This window comes from Morone saxatilis, unplaced genomic scaffold (assembly GCF_004916995.1).
Source record: "Morone saxatilis isolate NCDOM2014 unplaced genomic scaffold, NCSU_SB_2.0 Contig7, whole genome shotgun sequence".
Classification (NCBI taxonomy): Eukaryota; Metazoa; Chordata; class Actinopteri; family Moronidae; genus Morone; species Morone saxatilis.
The window spans coordinates 4,735,570-4,756,960 of record NW_023340246.1 but is presented as its reverse complement, the minus strand read 5'-3'; the positions used below and the strand labels follow the sequence as shown (position 1 = coordinate 4,756,960).

At 41.6% G+C, this 21,391-nt stretch overlaps 3 protein-coding genes across 5 annotated transcripts in view; 1 reads left to right on the top strand and 2 right to left on the bottom strand.

The window, feature by feature from the left end:
- Positions 1-1,704, bottom strand: part of ints9 (integrator complex subunit 9) — a 10,602-nt gene extending 8,898 nt beyond the window's left edge. Inside the window, exons 1-5 of the mRNA XM_035679271.1 lie at positions 1,472-1,704; positions 971-1,098; positions 806-866; positions 547-609; positions 318-457 (exon numbers count right to left, since the gene is read on the bottom strand). Coding sequence (XP_035535164.1) covers positions 318-457; positions 547-609; positions 806-866; positions 971-1,098; positions 1,472-1,480 — 401 coding nt within the window. The 5' untranslated portion in view covers positions 1,481-1,704. The remainder of the gene's footprint in view (positions 1-317; positions 458-546; positions 610-805; positions 867-970; positions 1,099-1,471) is intronic.
- A 327-nt stretch (positions 1,705-2,031) lies between these two features.
- pla2g7 (phospholipase A2, group VII (platelet-activating factor acetylhydrolase, plasma)) lies at positions 2,032-8,766 on the top strand. Of its 2 annotated transcripts, XM_035679208.1 has the most exons (12): positions 2,039-2,148; positions 2,253-2,365; positions 2,854-2,981; positions 3,219-3,369; positions 3,815-3,908; positions 3,994-4,062; positions 5,021-5,183; positions 5,597-5,710; positions 6,612-6,703; positions 6,787-6,957; positions 7,061-7,209; positions 7,317-8,766. In XM_035679208.1, the coding sequence occupies exons 2-12, from the start codon at positions 2,302-2,304 to the stop codon at positions 7,415-7,417; spliced, it is 1,296 nt and encodes a 431-aa protein (XP_035535101.1). In that variant the 5' UTR covers positions 2,039-2,148; positions 2,253-2,301; the 3' UTR covers positions 7,418-8,766. The 2 variants fall into 2 exon arrangements, with proteins under 2 accessions (XP_035535102.1, XP_035535101.1); XM_035679209.1 differs by lacking the exon at positions 2,253-2,365 and having other exon boundaries at positions 2,032-2,204; positions 7,317-8,765.
- A 214-nt stretch (positions 8,767-8,980) lies between these two features.
- On the bottom strand, positions 8,981-20,638 carry tdrd6 (tudor domain containing 6). 2 transcript variants are annotated; one of them, XM_035679275.1, is made up of 16 exons: positions 20,504-20,638; positions 12,940-18,346; positions 12,603-12,682; positions 12,471-12,518; positions 12,257-12,302; positions 11,884-11,963; positions 11,682-11,736; positions 11,421-11,512; positions 11,257-11,320; positions 11,002-11,081; positions 10,502-10,556; positions 10,241-10,293; positions 10,046-10,151; positions 9,811-9,878; positions 9,632-9,689; positions 8,981-9,540 (listed from the first exon to the last, which is right to left on the bottom strand). In XM_035679275.1, the coding sequence occupies exons 2-16, from the start codon at positions 18,314-18,316 to the stop codon at positions 9,452-9,454; spliced, it is 6,351 nt and encodes a 2,116-aa protein (XP_035535168.1). In that variant the 5' UTR covers positions 18,317-18,346; positions 20,504-20,638; the 3' UTR covers positions 8,981-9,451. The 2 variants fall into 2 exon arrangements, with proteins under 2 accessions (XP_035535168.1, XP_035535170.1); XM_035679277.1 differs by having other exon boundaries at positions 10,088-10,151.
- Positions 20,639-21,391: the final 753 nt, after the last annotated feature.

The window sequence follows — 21,391 nt, the reverse complement described above, 5'->3', positions numbered from 1 at the left end:
TAATAACAGTATATAATGATAATAATAATAATAATAATATGTATATATAATAATAACAGCTCATATCAGGAAGTCTTACATATCTGAAACCAAAGCTAATGTTTAGTTACCAACACAGCATCAGTCAGAGATTAGTTTCCTGAGATTACATATTCTTCACACTCAAACAGTGAATTCAAAAGTTCAACAGTTGTTTTAAACCTCCAACCATCTCTTTCTACAAAAACCATGATAGGAATGAGAAAAACAGTGTTAATAAAACATGCAGATTTCCTTGAAAACAATATGATGAGGCTTTCTTCCCTATATCTCCTTACCTGCCAATCTGCAGGGTGGGTTCTGTGGCGTACACAGTCCCAGTGAAGCCTGTGTGTTCAGTGATATAGGGCAGGGCCATCATACAGTGATAGTTGGAGATCAGGATGACATCAATGGTAGATAGATCCAGCAGTTCTTTCTGTGGCCAATATAAAGTAGAGAGATAAGACAAAAGAAATGCACTTGAACTAAATATACTGTATGTGTGGTGGTTGGGTGGTTTACTACCTCAGGGAGACAGAACTCTGGCTGCGAGTCCACAAACACTCTCCCCGCACATTCCTTCAACTCCTGGAAAGACGAGAAATGGATTGTTTGTTTACTTTTGTAGCCCTTTGCCACACGTAAATCTCAATTTACACTTTACAGACATAGAAAGAAAGAAAAACAACTTTAGGAAATCTCACAAATCAATACTAAAAGCACACGCAGAAGTTTACATACAGATTAAAAGCACCATAAATACGACAAAAACTGTTTCTCATACCTTTTCCAAGTTTAATGTTCCATCCTTAGAGACCCAACCAGGTAGCTTGGAGAGTCTTGGGCTGAAACAAAACCACCATGAATGAATGAATGAACGACCAAATAAATAAAGAAATAATAATATAATAATAATAAAAGACACTGCCACTGATCCTCAGAGACCCACCTGTGCACGAGAGGAAGGGGCAGGAAGTTGAGGACAGAGGTGGTGTCCAGCCCACAGTCCAGCATGATAGTGGTGGATTTGAACTTGAGGACATTGCAGGGCAATGTGGGATGACCAGACAGACAATACTGGAAGACATGGAAGGAAAAGTCTTTAGAGACACAAAAAGAAGTATAACCCATGACAGATAGAGCACAAGCAGCATCAACACATACTATTTAATACAGACAGGATTTACTGTCAGTGTGCAGTTCTGTGTAAACACACACACACACACACACACACAGTCTCACTGTAGCTCGTAGACAACGGACTGCATGTATGAGATACTTTAGTTAGGGTTAACCACAGTGGATGATACAGGACCACACAGGGCTGTTAGCTGCTAAGCTAACGGAGTAGCTCTAACTAAACGTTCCCTGAATGGTTTAATACCGCATTATTGTAGTCAGCTGGGGTTGGCTTTGTTACTTTAATTGTGCTTACAACCTGTTTACTCACCAACTTCATTTTCTAGACTAACAACGATTGATAAATGAGTTAGTTAGTCGCTTCGCTAACACTGCATCCTTCCACAGTGTTTATCGGCACCCCGCTCGCTTTGTCTCCATGGCGTTTGTCCTCTACCGCCCCCTGCAGGTGGGGAGTGTTCTTAAACTCACAGTATATCGCTTACACAGGCTGGCCAAATGCGCCAACAATCAACAAAACAGCACCTATCCCACTGTCTGTAGCTGTCTGTAGCTGTCTGTCTGTGGCTGTCTGTCTGTCTGTGACTCACAAACTAGTAATGAAAAAAATATCAATCAAAAGTTGTCAACAAATGCACGTGCCCACAGACTGCAGGGCTGTCAATCAGAAACTACCCAGAGCCATATATAAAACAGCTCGCGTCGTCTGTGGAGGACAGGCGTACAGGTGTCTGTACTGTAACTATGATGATACCATTAGTATGGCGGCTAAGTTCTTTTAGGTTGGGAGAGGTTTTAAGGCAGCCAGAGACGGGGCGACTACTACAGGACGTTGAAGTAACTCTTTCCATTCACCACTCTGGTTTAGCTCCCTCCCATGCTAGCAGCAGTTAGCTCAGTCCAACATTAGTGACCTCTCAAACCACTCCCCAGTGACTCATGCCGGCACATCAATCTCGATAACAGGGAATCAGTTAACGTTACGTGGTAATGTTGCGAAACTGATGTAGTAACATTGGCACCCGACTACTTCTGTATCTCCGGTAGGCCTTGTTTTTGTGAATATAGTTATATTTGTGTTTTTGTGGCAGCTAAGCAGAGGATACCGAGGTTAGCTCGCCGTTGAAACTACTGAGGTCGATGTTTTCTCATGGAGGACTTGTACAGATAGTAGCTAAGAGGATATACGAGTGGGCAAGGACAGGTAGGGGTTGAAACACCACATCTTTACTGATAGCCTAAACACACTAATGTCCTCCACACCTGTCAGGTTACGTTTGGTCGCCACATTAAAAGTGAACCTCGGTGTGGACTAACATCTGGTTAACTTACACATTATAATAACTCATAACAGCTGTCTGACTCAAACACTCAAAGCAGGAGTCAGAAAGCTGAACACTGAAGATAAGAACATACAGTAATAAGTCCATTTCTATATTTCTATATTTTAACTAAGAACACCACTAATGTAAAGTTAGAAAAGAGTTCATTCAGAGTGTTTAAATGTGAGCTGTGTTCATAATGCACCTGGAGTCAGTATGAGCAGCCGTGCAGAGGCAGTCTGAGTGCCTGTTGTTTTTGTCAAGTCATGTTTTCTATATCATGACTGTCATCCTTGTCAGACTCGGGTCACTGCTTCCTGTCAAACTGCTCCGAGCATTGTAGCAAAGCAGCGTCTCTGTGTTTTGACAGATCAGAGGAGGTACTCCCTCAGTTTCTTCGCCATGGGGAACACCTGCAGTAATCATCTAGGGATCCCTCCAGCCAAGGGCCCCTACCCTGTGGGATGTACTGACTTCATGATGGACCACACTGCACAGGTAACAGACACTCATATTGAATTACTCACAGAGGATGTAGTGACTTTGCCTGTATGTGTATCTGTATTATTTATTTAGACAGGGAAAGAAGTGTGCACTATATGCCTTATATGTCAGTGGCAGTGTAACAAATGCAGAAGATGTGAATAAATGAAATTAAAATGTCAAATAGGGAAGAGACAGCAGTATTTGGTAAGGTGTAATATAAGGTGTGTGAACTTCTATTCTTGTTTACAGGGCAGCTTCTTCCGGCTTTACTACCCTTGCCAGGAGACTGAAAAAGCAGAAAAACCAGACTGGGTCCCTTGCAAGGAATATTTTAACGGTCTGGCAGACTTCATGAAAATCAACAGGGCTCTCAGTGAACGGATCTTCAACTACCTCTTTGGTACTTCAGTTAGTAATATGCAAGTGTCATTTATGTTTATGTAAGTGTGTGCTGTTTCAACTAGTCTTTCCAGGACCATACTAGTGTTTTTTGCATGTTTTTGTTTATTTCGGAGAAATTAAATATACTTTATATTAATACTTAAAATGTTTCCAGGTATACATTTGACATTTTTAAATGTTTTATACTAAAGCTACTTAATTATACGTCACTTATTTTGGTCAAAGTTGCATTGTTGTTGTTAGGGTTTTCAAATGAGTGCTTTACCAAGCACAAATAACAGACCGCTATTTTTCTAAATCTCCTTAGTGGTAGGTTTCAATTGTGCAAGTTCATGTTAACACTGTAGAGTTGCGTGGGAAACTGGTGGTTGACTTAAAGGTGTGAGAAACTACAAGACGTGTAAAAATGGTGCTTGTTGTTTCTGTTGTTCTGTTTATTTCAGGGTCCTTTAAGATTCCAGCCTACTTGGATGCTCCATTTAAATCAAATGCAAAATGTCCTGTGGTTATCTTCTCCCATGGCCTGGGAGCCTTTAGGTATACACAGTCAACCATTTGTACACTGCTACATTATTTAGTACTGCTATACATGGTGTAATTGCATCTCCTTGGTGTTTCCTAGGACTCTGTATTCAGCTGTATGTGCAGAGTTGGCCTCTCACGGCTTCATTGTGGCGTCCGTGGAACACAGGTATGTGTACGAGATTTTTTTAATTAAATACGCGTTTGGCTGATATGTAATCCTCATGTTGATGTCAGGATTTATCTCATTAGACCACAACAAAGGAATCAGGATTGTAGCACAGCTGTACAGCAGTTATTCAGATTCAGTGTTGTAAGCTACCACATATATAATCTCTAGATATTTGAACTACATTCGGATCTGTAGGCTGACCATACGTACACTGAAAATGAGAAACTATGGCCACGTGTCAGTTGGAGGAAGTTCTAGTTGAACGTTAGCCAAGCAAACAATAACAGGGCAGTCTCTTCTGCGAGCGGCTGTCTGTTTATCTGTGGAGTAGGAGTGGAAAGGGTGTGCAGACAATAGTACAAACCAGGTCATCACATTTCTTTTCAGTATAGAGACAAGGGGACCATATGGAGATAGACATAATAGCTACAGTTAGTCTCTAACTCATGCAGATATTGTACTGAATTTTAGCAGCTGGTTAAAGGCTAAAGCCACAGAAAGAGCATGTGTTAGTGTTGTGTGAGTTTATAGCTGTGACATGAGACACTTTGTTTCACATGCCTGCATTGATGGTCAGAGGTCAGTCCAGCCGCTCAACCAGTGGTGCTTTTGTCACACTGCCAAATTAGTTTGCTCAGCCTTTGGGCAAAAACAAACCAAAACAATTCATCCCCAGCAGTCATTTATTAGATTGTTCATCTGAAACCTAGAAACTGCCCTTTTTTTTCTTTTTCAGTTGAAACAGGATGTAGTGTAAGCTCTTGCTAAAACCCAACATTTCCTCGTAACAAAGGAAGTTATACCCACTTTTTTCTTTAACTTTAACTTTTTGTGTAAGAAGAACAATACCATTTTTTTTTTTTTTTAAACAGCCCAACCCGTGTCACTTTAAAAAAAAAAAATCTGAAATTTAAAGTTTTATCCTTTCATCACTGAGTGTGTCTTTGTCACACAGAGACCAGTCAGCCTCAGCTACGTATTATTTTCATGAGAAGACGGAGTCAGAGGAGAATGTGCCTAAAACCTCAGCCTCAGCCCAAGACAACTTGGTCAAAGAGTGGATGTACTACAGGTCTCTGCGTCACGGAGAGAGCGAGTTCCCCCTCAGAAATAAACAGGTATTATGAGCTGCACCTTGACGTCAGACCCATGTGTTTCTCAAAAGAATAACAGTGGCATATATCTGAGTCAACAGTCACTGGGTGAAAGGTGGAGGTGGAGACATTATTCCTCTTTGATAAAACGTTGGTATAGAATTGGGAGCAGCTGGATTGCACAACGTCTGAACTTTACACTCACTAACCAATAAGCTGCATGATGTTCAATTCAAACCACATCCTTCTTTATTCAGTTTCTTTCCGATCATTCATGTGATGTGTCTCACATTTTAACCTTTCGCTTTATTATCTTGTTATTTCATCAATGGTGTCTTTATTGCTTACTGCACTTTACTGTGCTTAGTTTGTGTTTTATGTGAAACTGTGGCAGTATTTTGTGTGTTAACTGTGTGAATCTTTGGTGTCGTTCCCAGGTGAAACAAAGAGCAGACGAATGCATTCTGGCTCTGGATAAACTCACTGATATCAACTCAGGGATAACGGTGCAAAATGTGTTGCAAACACAGTTTGACTGGACGACGTTGGAGGTAACCTCTCCCAGAAGTTTGAGTTTTGTGGTCTAGTTTTAGAGACTATGAGTTTCTTTTGGAATGAAAACCATCCAACAAGGCAGCAGCAGACAAGGATTGGTAACAGAACAGACGAAACATGTAATTTACAATGAGACAGGTAGTGTGTGCCTAATAGAAACTAGTGATAATATAAGCTGGAGTATGTGAGCAGGCTATATAGGGTTATTTCCCTGTTCTGGATTACAGAACATAAGATTCACTATGTCTTACATTTATATATTGTATCCATTTTGTCACAGGGAAAAAGTAACAAAAAAAAAACTTTGGTGTAATCTAATCTAATATAATCTTTTCATCTGAAATTGAATAAATGGCCCTTCAGTCAGTTTCCATTGTAGTGACCAAATATCAATAAGATGAAAACTGTACAACTTAAAATGCGAGGGACCAACTCGATTCTGAAACTGTTACCTTCTGTTGCGGGATATTTAACACAAACCTTATCCTACCAGGGTCCTAAATATGGTCATAATTTACGTGTGAAGATGCAATTGGGTAGCGGTTCGAAACACACTAACAGCTTGTTCACACCGCCTACCTGGAGCAGCTTGTGTGCGTGGTGGGACGTCTTGCTTTGTTATTTCAGCGCCCATGTTAACAGGATAGGGCAGTGGGTTCAGTGTAGAAAGAGATGGACTGACAGCCGCCGCCACGCACTGCTCAGGTAGGCAGTGTGAACCGTGTGTGAGCCTACCTATGCTATCCTGAGTCACACTGAATCACACCCAGAGTCACACACATAAAGGAGTCCGTCTGTCAGATTGTTCTCAACTGTAGAGCTACAATATGTTGGATGCTCAGTGTTCAGCTGCTCTGTAGTGTGTTGACCTCTGACCTCTTGTCTCCTGGCTGACAGAACTCCATGGATCTGTGTAGGATAGCAGCCGTGGGGCATTCCTTCGGGGGAGCAACAGTGGTTGAAGCTCTGTGCAAAGAGGTTAAATTCAAGTATGTGGAGTTAGTTTCTTTAATTATACATTTACAGTAGACTTGCAGTCTGTCTGCAATTAACAATTCCTCTCTTCCATCAGGTGTGGCGTAGCGCTGGACGCCTGGATGTTCCCTTTAGATGACGAGATCTTTCCTCGGGTGAAGCAGCCCATCTTCTTCATCAACTCAGAGAAGTTCCAGTGGGCGGGGAACATCAGCCGCATGAGGAAGCTGGACTCAGCCCTCATACAGAGGAAAATGATCACTATCAGGTATAATGGACAAAGCTGATACTGAGTTCATGTTTATTGAATCTGTTTAATCCTGTTGAGTGTGTAAAAGTCTGTACACATGCTTTCTTTTAACCTTCATCAGAGGCACAGTCCACCAGAGTTTCCCAGACTTCACCTTCCTGACAGGCAACTGGATCGGGAAGCTGATGAAGCTGAAGGGAGAGATCGACCCAGAGGTCGCCATAGACCTCTCCAACAAAGCAACACTAGCCTTCCTGCAACGACATCTTGGTGAGAACAGCAAAGCGCTCGCCGTCCCTGCCAGTCATTTCTTTCAACTCTGTGTTCTGCTGCTACTCTGAATGACACTAAAAAAAAAATATTCTCGGGTTTTCCAGGTCTGGAGAAGAACTTCAATCAGTGGGACCCGCTGATTGATGGGCAAGATGAAAACCTCATCCAAGGAACTAATGTTACTGTGCTTCAGTCTGCCATCTGAACTGCCCCACGAAACACCTGGGACTGTCTGGCTGTCAACTGAACGATGCCACCTGGTGTGTGGGACTCAGTGCAACGGTCCCAAAATGCCAAGCCAGGCCTACCTGGAATGTCAGGATAAAATTTTGGAGTAGAGCCCGACCGATGTATCGGTTGGCTGATATTATCAGCCGTGATTGGCCTATCGCAGACATATCCGTATTGGATCGGTTAAGGGCATATATGTTACCTGATATGCAACAATATGAAAGCCTGTACCTTTGAATAGTCATATAGAAAAGTTCTATTTTCATTCCAGCTTAAAAAATTCACTGCATCTGCCGCCATATCGTTAATTAGTGCATTTCTCCCCTCTAAAATCGATATCGACGGGCTCTATTTGGTAGTAGTAACAGATAGAAAGGATAATCTCTACCTCACCTGCAGGAAAGATTTGTTTTTTTCAGCAGACCAGTGTTTGTTTCATGGGGCATCAATGTTGCATATAAGCAGCTGAACACTTCCTCTTTTCACTGTTCTGCACTATTATCAGCAATTTCTTAGAGAAATTCTTTTAATCATTTTCATCTTTGACTGTATATAAAGCCAACTGAGATAATGTTCTTTCACACAAATACTGTACGTCTCTTTGGATATATGACTTTCCAGCAGAGGCGAATGACACTATGATTGCAGTGTGATTACGTGATGAGGCCTTTAATGAGAATGGTATCCAACCACTGGGCTAGGGATGGGTACTGAAGACTCGTATGATTTCAGAGTAATTATTAGCAAAGATAGCAAAGTAAATGTAACCATCCTGATTCAACCAAGGACAGCTAGATAAGCAAGTCAACATCATTGACACAATACAAACACTAAAAGGTTAAAAGTTATCATGTGCCATAACTCACAATACTGCTTATGTAACAGCCTTCTACTTTTATACATTTACTGTCTATCTGCAATTTATACAGACACAAATCCAATAAATCTGGTTTGTATACAAATACATTTTGTGCCAACTCATTTGAGTAGACTGTTTATAAAGCATTTAATGCTCGGAGCTTAGGAAGAGGTTTTAAAGCTTTTGAATATGCTTGTGTAAACTCCAGAGGCCCACTACCAACAACTGTTTATCATCATTTTTACTTTTGCTGCTTATTCAAAATGGAAATGCCACTCTTCCAAAGTGCTTCTATTAAATTCTGTTTATACACTTCTTGGTTAAGTATTTATAAAGCTATGATTAAGTCAAACATACAAGTGAATTAACTTTGTTTTTTTTAACAACTAATACCATATTGTTATCTGAACAAACTATAATCCTGTTCATGCTTTTTATTTTGATAAACTGTTCACTGTCACAAGTGACCGTAATCTGTTCCAAATCTCTTCGGTCAGAAGACATTTTTACAAACTGTATGTACAATTATTGCTATAATAATTAAATACTATAATTTGATTTAGAGTAGAACAAGATTATATCACATAAAATACCAGCTGACTTCTGTGTCACATTCATTCTTACTAAAGTGGATAAATAACTCCAATAAGGGGAAAGGAAACCCATGACTCATCCCCATAGAGCTGCAATGATATTTATTGTGCCAACATAAATCTTGTATCCACACAAAATGCAGAAAACTTGCCACAAACATGCAAATCAGTATTTTAAATTCAACAAAACATTCAGTACTTCTGAAAGAATTAGGAGGCATTTTATCAGAACAGGTCATCTGTAACACAACAGTGCTCTAAGTAACTGGGCAAGCACATTTAAGGTATTCACAACTATTAATGTACAAAGGCACTTTTAACCAGGTGGTTGTTTTCCAATCAGAGCAATGAAATCAGCCATTGGGCCTGAGGATAAAGATGACCTGTCAGGTCAATCCAATAAATCAACACTGCCATTAAGGACTTACAGAAGAAACACAACAAAGAAAAAAACACTGAACTTTAAAGTGTTCGATAAAACTTAAAACATAAGCAGTTAATGCATTTTTCATTTGAGGTGCCTTTACCAGGCACAGGGCAGAAACAGAGGGTGGGGTTACTCCTCTGGCTGCTGCTCAACACACACTATATCAGAACCCTCACTGATGATCAGAGAGAGATGAGTGATCTTTGACAGCTGGGCCTCTAAAAGGAAGGGGAAACAAATTCATATCCATATTAGCTTAATTTGTATTGCATGCAACACGTCACAGATTGTATTGGTAATATCACTTACCAAAACTGTCATCAGCAAAAGATGACATGTCTTCCTCAAGCACGTCATCGCTGAAATCCTAGAAAATCAACAAATTCAGAATTTAAGACAATGAGTGTGAGTGGGTTATTTTAACAGAGTGAGGTGTACTCTGTGCACTTCACATTAGAATGAACATAACCATCTCACCACACAGTTACCTCATTTTGCTTGGGGGGTGTATGCACCAGCTGCTCACTGCCCTCTGTTTCAGCTTCTTCTTGTGGGTCTGAAAGAACAAGGAGAAATAATAATACATAAAATCAGGCTTACAAATAAGCACAATATGGCCTGTTTCTGCAGTCAGATAATGGTATTATGTTTACTGTCAATCATGTATGTCCTTGACCATGACCTATTTGGCCATTAATAAAATTGAATTGGAAATTAATTTACACCATAAATTGCGATGTATGTCTGGCACATCAGGTCTGATACCTCTGCAGACGTCCGTCAGACAGATATCTCCGACAAGACAAGTCACCTCTGCAACCAGATGACTCTAAAAAGCAACAAACACAGCATTTGCTTGTCAGTGATGTGATGTTTTTGGTGTTTAATTTCAGAATTGTGTTGATTTATCTCTATTACCAAATCTGGACAGGGAACTATGTAGGCCTGTGGCTCAGTGTCAGACGGCAGAGCTGCAAACAAACAGGCAGGTCACACAAATATTGTACGTCACAATGTTTAGAATTGGCTGACTTATGTATGTTCTAAAGACTGCAAACAGATGGAGAAGAGAGACAATGAGAGAGAGAAGACATATTTTAGTATATTAACCTTTTAACCCAAGCCTACAGTATTAATCATTGTCCATATTGTGGTGTATTGTTGATAGAAATAACTCACCAATTATTTTTTCACAAGGAGGGTCCCCATAAGAAAGCAGTGAATTATTTTGGACCTGAAATTTAGGAAATAACATTTTATTGTATAGAAAAACAATTTCAGACAATCAAAATACAGTACTGTAAGTATAGCACTTTACATACAACAGCAGCACATATGGGCACTATTTTATTTATGGCAGAGAGAACTAGGCCTTGTATAAGAGGCTTGTATTCTTATTTGACCTGCTTCCCAGTGAATGAGAACTTTTTACTATTTGCCAATCAGTGTTAAGCTACCATGAATAAAACTCTCCACTTCCAGCTGATTTGTGTTGACTCTCACTAAGGGCAGCTTAACATTACTCACAATTACTGTTTTGATCTCCAAACAGCCTCTGAAGTTTAAATTCATTCTGTCGTTCACCCACCCTGAGCTGCACCACACAGCCTGCCACCCAGTATGAAGAAAATACAGATGCAGGCACCTCACGTGCAGAAAGTCATTGTGGTGCAATTTACCATTTCCTCTGCTGTTCTACTGCCGAGACAATCATCTCTAGCAACGCTTACTTCACCATCATCACGTTGCTCATTTGGATCTGAAGTGCAAAGGAAAAAAACCAAATCACTGATAACACAGTAAGATTAAGCAATAAGGCTGCCTCCACTGCCAATTACTATGAAGCAGCGTTGTGATGAGATGGCAAAATGGGGATCAAACCAAATGCCTGGTAGTGTTTTGCAGTTTAATCAGGAGCCACTGAAGTGTGATACCTGTGCATACATCTATCAAACAGGCCTCTTCAACACAACACGTCACTTCTTCAACCCCGTCTCCCTGAGCATCAAATGAGACAAAATTCACATGTCAGACGTGACAAGTTTTGCAGTTTTCATTGATTTTGATTTTCTAAATTCAGTGGGTTCAGATCCATTACCGAATCTTGAGAGGGAGCTGTGCAGGTGTGTGGCTCACTGGCTGCTGTGTCAGCATCTTCACTGGCTGCTGTGTCAGTGTCAGCTTGCAGAGCTGCAGATACCAAGACAGATGATTTAGATACAGAACTTATGTGTTGCCTAATGGCTTCAAATTGCTTCCCCTCTGCTTATGAAAATAAAGTAACAATAAAATACTGGCACAACTGAATGAGATTAAAATAAGTGCCCAAAACAAACAAATATCTGAGATGTTACCAAACCTGAATATGTATGCTCATGATGAGCCAAAGTCTCCTCTTCAGCCATCAAGTCATTCTAAAACAGAACAGATTATCCATTACTGATGTCAAACTACACAGGTACTCAGATTAGTCATCTGTACGATAAATGTTCAAAAAGTACTATTCCTTCTCCACAAGGCAAAACCCCCACCCACAATACTGCATTTCAATATAACATTACCTCAACATGTATAGTAGCACAGGGCATCTCTTCCTTTGGGACACCATCTCCAGCTTCACTTTCGTGCTCTGTAGGAACTTCTGTTAAGACAAACCACACTGCATCAAAATTTCAAAACAGCATTACACTTCTACACTCAGCTTAGCAGTTTTGTTTGTTTCCACGTGTAATACCAACATTTATTGAGTGTGACTTTTTATCCATCGTCTATAATGCAACAATGCATTCCAACTCTGTCTTTTATTTTTAGTTACCTAAAGCTACAGTGTGTTGGAGGCTAATGTGATAGCTTGCCTTCAAATATATGCCCCTTTTCAGATAGTTCCATAGCTTAAGCCTTCAGTATATGGCGTTACAATGCAAAATCGCTTACCAACTGCAGGGGGCACACAGACAGGTAGCGCCAATTCAGGCTGAATCTACAAGATGACAAAATACAAGGAAAAACAGGGAGGATGAGGTTCAGCTCATCTCCATACAAATACATTTCAGAAAATCACAGCAAACCTATCAACATACTTCTCCAGGTAAGAGGGGCTCAACTGTCCTGTTATGTAGTGTGTAGCGATACAATCAACTTAATGTACCTGTACCAGATCAATGCTCCCCCTGGGACGAACAGCATCACGGGACACCTTCAGAAGAACACCCAATGAGATTTCATTACCCATATGTACTCGTCAGTGGTAGTGTGTGATGTAGTCAGTCACACAACTTACCATTTTCACTGTTGTTTTACTGGCAAGAGGACGATCCCTTGCAATAGGGACCTTGCGGTTCTCCGTTTCCTCAGCTGGATCTGAAATTGCAAAGAAAAATCAACAAATGCTAAATGACTACACTCAATCACTGACCACAACTTAACAACAGATGGCCGTCAGTTGTGAGTTAAACTCAACAAGCACATACCAGAAGCATACAAAACGTTGTTACACTGAACATTAATTCCATGTAATAATTTACATTTAGCTGCTATTTGGATGCGACAGGAAATGCACCATATTGTTAACTAATCATAAATTAAGATAAAAAGGAGAAATGAATGTGAATGCTTACCAGAAAAAATAAGAATGTCAAAGCTGCTGTAGGTCTTCACCTCTTCGGGCAAAGTCTCTAAGTCAGTCTTTGCGATCTCTGACTCATCAATGGCCTCCGTAGGGTTCTCATCCACTGGAGAGTTTAAGTCCTGTGGCCCGACAGTGTCCATCACTGAAGCACCCTCCTCTTCAGTCCCTTTGTCTGTTTCCACCACACTCCTGCAAGCTACAGCAGTATCCATTTCTTGACTTTGGGGATACTCGAGTTGATCCTCGGGTGGTGCGCTCTCTCTCACAGTTGAGTCACACAGCAGGGGTGTGAAGTGTGAAGTGTTCGTTCCAACTGCACCAGGCTCTTTTTCTGTCGTGGAGCTCTTCCACCAGGTTTTCAGTGCCTCATTTATCACCTGGCCCTCACATTCCATCAGCACACAGCATTTGATTTTTCCCTCTTCTCTTGTCACTCTAGCGACAGTTAGCTGTAATTCTTTGTCTACTGTAAGCGCTGACAACTCATCTACTGCACCACTGTCCCAATATCCATTTGAATCATCAAAGCCTTCAAGCTTGCACAAAAATGCCTGTGGTGGAGTTTCCATCAGGTCAGAGGGCATTTCTCTCACATCTGTAAGGCTGACTTGGGACTTGTTTCCATAATCCACGAAGAGAACAGACAGCTCGTCTCCATCTTTGTCTATGACCTCTGCTCGGTACCAGAGATGATCATCTGGAAAGAGAGCAATACATGGGCTGCCTGGGGAGACAGAGCCTGGATCAATATGCTTGTGATCAGCTGTAGCCCCAACTTCAGAGACGCGTGACGTTATCTTATCAAGCTCTTCTGAGTCCGCAGCCTGACACCAAAATGTCTGTGCGTCATTTATAGCTGCAACGTAGGCCTCAAACCTTTGTCCCTCTAAAAACGCTTGCTGGTGGTAATGGAGAGAGGGGTTCGGTAGCGATTTCTGTGAGCTCTCTGGCACTTGCCTCACGTCAGAGTCATCAGCAGGTTTTTCCTCAACTTGTTCGAGTTTCTCTGCAGCGATTTCAGAAACAGTCACACCTTTGTCTTCAAGCCTGACTTCCCACATGGATCCTGACTGCCTGATAAACTGGCACTTAAGCACCTTTTCCCCATTACCACTGATGTCTTCTTTGAAAGCGGACATCACTTCTGGATCAAGCACTCCCTCTTTTCCAAGAGCTGCAGCATCGCTCAGCATACAGTGTGTGCTGTACATGGGAAGTTGCAAGAAATACTCGGGGAGTCTGGATATCTTGGAAATTGGCATCATTGCCGTATTTCCAAAATCAACAAACTCAACAAGAGCCATTGTGCTACTGTTGATTTCTCTTACAACTGCTCGGTACCATGAGGAATCATCTTCAAACTCTGCTTGAACAAGGTCATCTGGCTGCAGGTCAGTAACGTCAGTTTGGGGGGTGGATTGGGGATCATTGAGCTTTTCCACAAGGGAGAATATTTCATTCTCCTCTCTGGCAAGTTGCACATAGAAACTCAATGGGCTGTTACAGTGTGACACAAAAACATCGGCTTCCATACCTGATGTGATAGATTTCGAGGGCAGGTCTGCAAGTTTAGGTAGTTTTTCATTACTCTGCTCCTGAGACTCTGTGCCAGGTGATTTGGACTCGAGTGGTTTGGTTTCTGTGGGAAGACTCTCTCTTTTGGGTTCGATGCGGCCGCCAGCTGGCCCAGAATCATTTCCCGTATTACTTGGCATGTTTTCACATGACTGCCTTTGGTGTGGAGGTCTGTACAGCTCCAGTGGAGCAGCTTTGACCTTCTGACTGTCTTTACAATCGAGGCGCAAAGGCTTCAGTGCAGACTGCTGATTTATGTCGCCATCCCTCATTGGAAGCACTGGTTTGGGGGCAGAGACATTTTCCTTGGCGGTTTGAGTGTGACCTTCCATTCCTGCAACTTGTTTTGGGACAGCTTTTGGAGTCTTGTGTGCACGATTTGTTGAAGTCTCCAGGGCTCTCTGACCGTGGCAGACAACCTGCTCTTCTGTGTGCATCTCAATCCGAAACATCTTTTTGATCTTTGAATTAATCTGGGTTTTTCCATGATACAGTTCAACCAGCAGTTTCCCATCAGGTTCTCGGGCCACTACTAGCGCTCGAAACGTACATTCTGTCACACTTTTCTCAAACCAGCTGTTCATTTCACTGGGAACATCGTCAGGGACGTCAGAGAGACTGCACATAACTGCTTGCACAGGCACAGACATGATGTCATTGGCCTCTCTGGGAACTGGAAGCAAGTCCGATTTTTCCACCTCAATAGTGTCACCATAATCCACAAACTGAACCAGAATGGCTGGTTTTGTGGCCTTGATCTGTCCCCTGTACCACTGCCCATCAGTGTACTTGGCAAAACACAAAGTCCCGAAGACCGTAGGGAGCTTTACATTCTCAAGCTGACGACAGAGATTGCTCACTTTGACCTTTAGATCTTTTATCACATCAGCGTTCCTCTCGAGCTGGCAGTAGAACTGACTGACGCTGTTCACACACGTCACTGTGACCCGTTCTTCTGTTCCAGTTTTGATGTTGTGCGTTGAGTAGTAGTACGTGTCCAGACGGAAAGACGGCCCAGTGGCTTTCTTGGAAGGTGCACTTTTCACTAGATTGACCATGCTGGTGGAGACACTTTCAAAGGGAGTTTCCAGATCCACCATGTTGAAAACAATCCTCTGCTCACTGTACATGACAGCATAGATGGTGCACTTCAAAATCACAAAGTTGGATGCAGCAGTTTCCACGAAGCTGTGAAACCTTGCTATTGCTTCGTCACTCCACTCGTTTGTGGCAGACGTGGGGTCATCGGGGTTCAACAGACTGCATCGAAAAGCTTGGCCATGCAGAGTGAGGAATTGTGGGCAGATCCTCCTCAGGTCGTAGAGGGAGACTGTCTCCATCTGGCCATAGTCAACAAACAACACATCCACATGAGGCGTTTCATGTTTGTGAATTACAAGGGCTCTGTACCACATTGCATTATTAGGGTGGCGGGCAACACAAGCCGTTTCTACGAGGGGCTGAAACTCACTGCCTGCATAATGGGCCTGTATATCGTGCATGAGCAATTTTAAGTGTGCTGTGTTCTGCACTAGTTGGCACCAGAAGTCATTTGGGCTTTCGATGTAGGACACACTGACATCAAGGATGCTTCCGATTGGAAACATGTGCTCCTTGAATGTAGGAACTCTTCTTTCATTACCGGTAGGGCCAGCTGTGTTCTTGTAAACAGCTGATAGTCTGGCATCTGGAAGTGGTTTCGGAGGCAGAATAGCAGGTTGTGTGGTCATTTTGGCTTTGGGTTGTCTCTGGGTCTCAGCCCTTTCAGCAAGGCCAGAACTACACATCAGTGTTGCAATATCTCTTTCTCCCTGTACTTCAGGACATGTTAGCTGGACAACATAGCCCTCATCATATTTTGCTGTCACATTTACATTTACGGTTTTATCTGTGACTGCTTTGATGAAAAAATCACAAGCACTTTGACTCCATTTCCCATCTTTTGGCCTGACACCAGCCAAGCTGCATTTCAGTGCGAGACACGGCAGCTTTTTGAACTCGTCGGGAAGGGTCCTGATATTACTCCCGTCAACCACTTCAGTGTTTCCATAATCAACGAAGAACACCTTGATTCGTGCATCAGCGACTTCAGCCACTGTTGCCCTGTAGAAATCACCATCTTCTGCCTTGGCAGCACAGTAGAGCCCCACAGTTGGATTTCTCAGCCCATCGTTATTCACTGAATCTTTGTACAGGTGGTAGATACTATCCATCATTTCATCCAACTCATTTGCATAGTTCTGTGTCTGGATCCAAAACTCTGATGGGTCACAGACGTGCTGAACTACTGCCTTGTGAGAGGAGTTGAGAGAGAGGTCTTCAGCTGGCAGCTTCAACACTTTTCCTTTCCCTTCTTTTTCCTCTACTGCCGGTCCAGGAGCTGATATCTTTGATCTCTGATTTATTTCGTGTGAAGCTGGATGCTGGCGGCTGTATGCAGAGTTGCGGATGGCATAATCTCCAAGAGTTTTTTCACACTCCAGCGAACAGTTCTCCTTGGAACCAAACAAGTTGTTGATGTTCATGTTTTCACTCCCATAGAGCGTGACATAGTGAACACCCTCAGAGACGCTTTGATACTCAAATTTGGCAATCACTGTCTTGTACAGAAGGAGGCTCCTGAGATAGTCAATCTGGCTGGTTGTCCATCCAACCCCTTTGTCAATGATTCCATGTAGGGAGCAGATGTAAGTCACAACAGGCATCCTGAAGAACTCTGCAGCCAGCGGTCGTATATTCTCCACCTGAACAAACTGTTTTGTTCCATAATCAACGTTTAACACTTCCACCACTTTGCTGGTTGGGAATACCTGTTGTAGAACAGAGCGGCACCACCGGCCATCACTTCCTCTTGCCGCACACGGATATCCAATCATTTCTGGACCTACAATGCAGTTGGTCATTCTGCCCTCACAGCACTGTGTGATTTGCTCTGAGAGTTTCTTCAACTCTTGTGAGAACACCTTCAACTGGCAAAAAATCCGCTGCGGGTTTGTCACATCTGTGACTATGACGGTCTCCACAGTTCCTGCTGGCAGCTCTGGGTACATGAAGAGCTCTTGCTTGCGCAGTCGCTCACCTGCTCCCACAGAGATCTGCAGAGTCTCCGAACGCACTTCAGCTTCACTGTGGGACTGCAGTGACTTAAGAACGAAGTCCTGGAACATGTCTGGAGACAGCTTCTTGGCAATTCCCATCTCATACAGTTGTTTGGATATGCAAGGGATGTGCAGGAGAAATGTTCTGTGTGGCACCAGAACATCTTGCACATGTGCCTTCACTGACTTCCCAGAGAGAGATTTCAGGAACTCGAGAGCCAGCGGAGACCATCTGTTCTCAGGCGAGAGTGGTAGCACGTTAGCTAGCACACAAAACTCCACTTCTGGTGGCAGGTGGAAGTGATTCTTCTTACCCCATGCTAGTTTACTTTTGGTAGTGCCATACGTCATCCCTTTGTCAATGAGGAACACACTGTATTTGGAGCCGCTCCTCGACACGATGCGGGATCTGTACCAGGTACCATCTATGAGAACCAAGCACTGGTCACCAGGATTTCCTTCAAACTCTTGAAAGGTGTTTCCAGGAGACTGAATGTCTTTGGCCAGGCACTCGTACTCTGCTGTCCTCTCCTGGCTAAATTTCCCCCAGAACTCCACAAGCTCACACAGGGGATGCAAGTGGACCTTGGTTATGACAATTGTTACATCTGATCCTCGTGTAGGGAGTCCTAGGATTGACGACATTTTGGCAGTTTCATGAGTTCCATCTACCCATGATTTATCACCTCTCATCAACACAGCTGTGTCAGCACTGGATGTTATCTGGAAAACACACAAACACACAAACAAACCACACATTAAACACAACAGTGCCCCTCTCTCTTAGAATTCTTGTTCACCTACATTTTGGAAGACAGATCACAATTAAGGCAGTAGTTAAAGATTTTCATTCCTGATTAATCTGACAATCATCTCCAATACTTACATTACTAAATCACATTTATTGAACAGAAAGCAACAAATGAGAAGTCGGAAGTCTTTTTAAAAAGCTACTTTAAGGAGTCAGGAATTTAGGATTAAAATTAAGCTTTGTTTAGATGTAATCATTGGATGTGCAAATTTATCAGCATTAAAAAACAAAAAAAAGGTGTAAAACTAAATGTAAACTATACAGTTAAACAGGGATTACTGACCCAAATGGGGCCAATCTATTCAATCCAATTCTACGTGTGCGTCATGTGGTAGCAGGAAAACAATAGGACAGTATTTGCCCAATGATATAATAAACGTCATATATGTATGTGACAGCGACCTCACTAATGATTAAAACTATAAAGCAGCACAAAAATGACAATTACAAAAATAAACCACTATGTTCTGAACAAACACCAACTATCTGTAACATGAGTATAAAAAAGTATTAAAATCCCCCCACTCAAAACCTGAGACTGAAATAAAGGCAAACGCTGCTTTCAGGGCTTCCCCAGGAAACGATGTCCAAAATACTGCATCTGTTCTTTTGTTTGATAGGTTTTGAAAAAAAAAAAAAAAGACCACCAAACATAACAATTTTGATTTTGTTTAAAGTATAGTGCTTGTTTGAAGTAACCCAGCCTTTTCAGAAAGGCTTGTGATAAAGGGCTGAATCTATTGAATTTACATCTATTCAGTTTTATCAATGACCATTACAGATCTTATAAAATATAGTGTCCAGATAAAGTTATAATAATTATGTATGTGTTGGGACAAGATTCATAGAAAACAAAACTTAAAAAACATTTAAGTCATACATATTTGTTCACAGTTCTTGTTAATTCATAAAATAATAATGCAACCACTGACTAGCTTGAGCTGATATTCATTCCATCCTCTGGCAAAATCTCTTAGCTTTACAAACATTCATTGTGGAATATTTATTGGGTGATAATATAAAATGAATGGGATGGGACATTTTCTAAAAAGCAAGTCAATTCAAGTAATATTCATTAAATCTTAAAAACATGGGTGTTTTTCTAAATATTCCTTAATACCTCTGGTCTTCGGGGAGACATTGCTTATGTAACATATAAAACTACAAATAATATTATAATTGTATTGTTTAGAAACTTTTCAGAACATTTCTTATCTGTCACTTGCAGATGCTGTATTTCTGCTTCTGAATTATCTGAATGACTACAGCACTAACATTATCTCCATTAACAGCGTCATATTCAGTCATCTGAACCGTTCTCTATTAAACAGAGATAATAAAAATACTTTGCAATGAACCTGACACAGCTACACTGTACCATTTGGTTACTGTGTGAGTAAACCTTTTTCTGACTGTAGACTAACATAAACTTTATCCTTCATCCGTGTCCAGTGACAAATTAACTACTGTTACTTGTTAACTTATGTGTTACCATGAAGAAAGGAAAACACTATAAGGTATTTAATTAATACACTAAAATGTTGTGTACATTTCCACATTTCATTTATTAAAACCAAATCATTTGGTGAATAGAGGGGACCATAAACCCCAACTAACGTTATATTATAGTGAAGATTGGGTTTGATATCTATCTCCAGTCTCTGAAGAACAATGATGAATTTACAATAACTGAACTGTCACAAAGGTTAATGATAACAAGATGCACATTTGAACTGTTCATTTCAATCCACGGCAACGCTTATGAATCACAATTCATTTGTGTACCGTTTTCCAGCTAAATAATCCCCGAGCTGCATCGTTAAAATGAACTATTTTACAACAAACTCGTGGGTTTTGTTTAATAGTTGTTAACGTTACCTTCAGGTGCAGCTAGCACGTTAGCTAACGCCACCTAGCTTGAGTTAGCAGCGGGTGTTAACTCACCGCCTCCATTTATTAGCAGGTGAAGTTACAGGTGCTGAATTCATTGTGGCAGACCAGCATGACGACTCCCCCTGTTGTTCAGATTTACATAGAAGAGTAAAACAAGTTTGCACACGATAACTCACCCGTTTTGTTCCACGCAGACTGTCTTTAAACTCACGGTGGTGATGGCAGCAGGTTTAACAAACTAACGTTACAACACACAGCCCCGGCGGCGCTAACGTTTCCAACCGCCTTCACTTATCACATATAGCCAGCCAATGTTGGGTCAGTTCCAGTGCTTTTTGTTCTAATGTACACTTAGTGCCAGAGGATCCGTTTTACTGCTTCTGAGAGTATTTCAGTGCAGCTACATGTTGAACACAAGGCGTTAGCAGCAGTTAACGTTAGGCAGCAAACAACACGCGCGGGAGGAAAACTCTCAACGTTTTTTCCGCGCTTTTTTTTTGACCCCGACCCGGAACTGTCGCCGTTGAACCCTGACACAATGCACCACATGAAGACACGTTTACGGTATTTTTTATGTCTTATACTCTGCTCAGTTCAAGTTAATGCTGCTTTACAAAAAAATTTATATTTTTCCCAGAAATATTACAAATGGGAAAAGTGGTTTCCAAAATGGGGTCCGGGGACCAACAGGGGTCCTTATGTGGGTTGTAGGGGCTCCCCAGCAACAGGAGGGAAATAATAATGTCATCACATTGTTTGGAAGTTGGAACAAACAGGGTCAGGTGTTTTGACTGACTGTAATTTATAATGACCATATATTCTGATCAGTGATTGACTTTATTATCGTCTGACCTTAAAATAAAAAAACATTACTCAGAGGGGATTCCTTAAGACAAAATCCAAATTGGGGGGCTATGTGGTCTAATGTGCATCTCCTGTGGGGGTCTTTGATACAAAAAAGTTAAAGATGAATAACCGTGTAGCCTAGCGTACTGTATTCATTACGCGTGAAAGTTAATAATGTAATCCCCAAATTCACAAACCCAAGTTGACCATAAGACATG

Bases quoted from the DNA above. Each gene is read 5' to 3' on its own strand.
- pla2g7 (XM_035679208.1), top strand. From the start codon at position 2,302: ATGTTTTCTCATGGAGGACTTGTACAGATAGTAGCTAAGAGGATATAC. The intron at 3,909-3,993 runs GTATACACAGTC...GGTGTTTCCTAG, and splicing joins CATGGCCTGGGAGCCTTTAG to GACTCTGTATTCAGCTGTAT. The intron at 6,958-7,060 runs GTATAATGGACA...AACCTTCATCAG, and splicing joins AGGAAAATGATCACTATCAG to AGGCACAGTCCACCAGAGTT.
- tdrd6 (XM_035679275.1), bottom strand. From the start codon at position 18,316: ATGAGAGGTGATAAATCATGGGTAGATGGAACTCATGAAACTGCCAAA. The intron at 12,303-12,470 runs GTACATTAAGTT...GTCATCTTGTAG, and splicing joins GGAGCATTGATCTGGTACAG to ATTCAGCCTGAATTGGCGCT. The intron at 9,541-9,631 runs GTAAGTGATATT...CCTTCCTTTTAG, and splicing joins TTTTGCTGATGACAGTTTTG to AGGCCCAGCTGTCAAAGATC.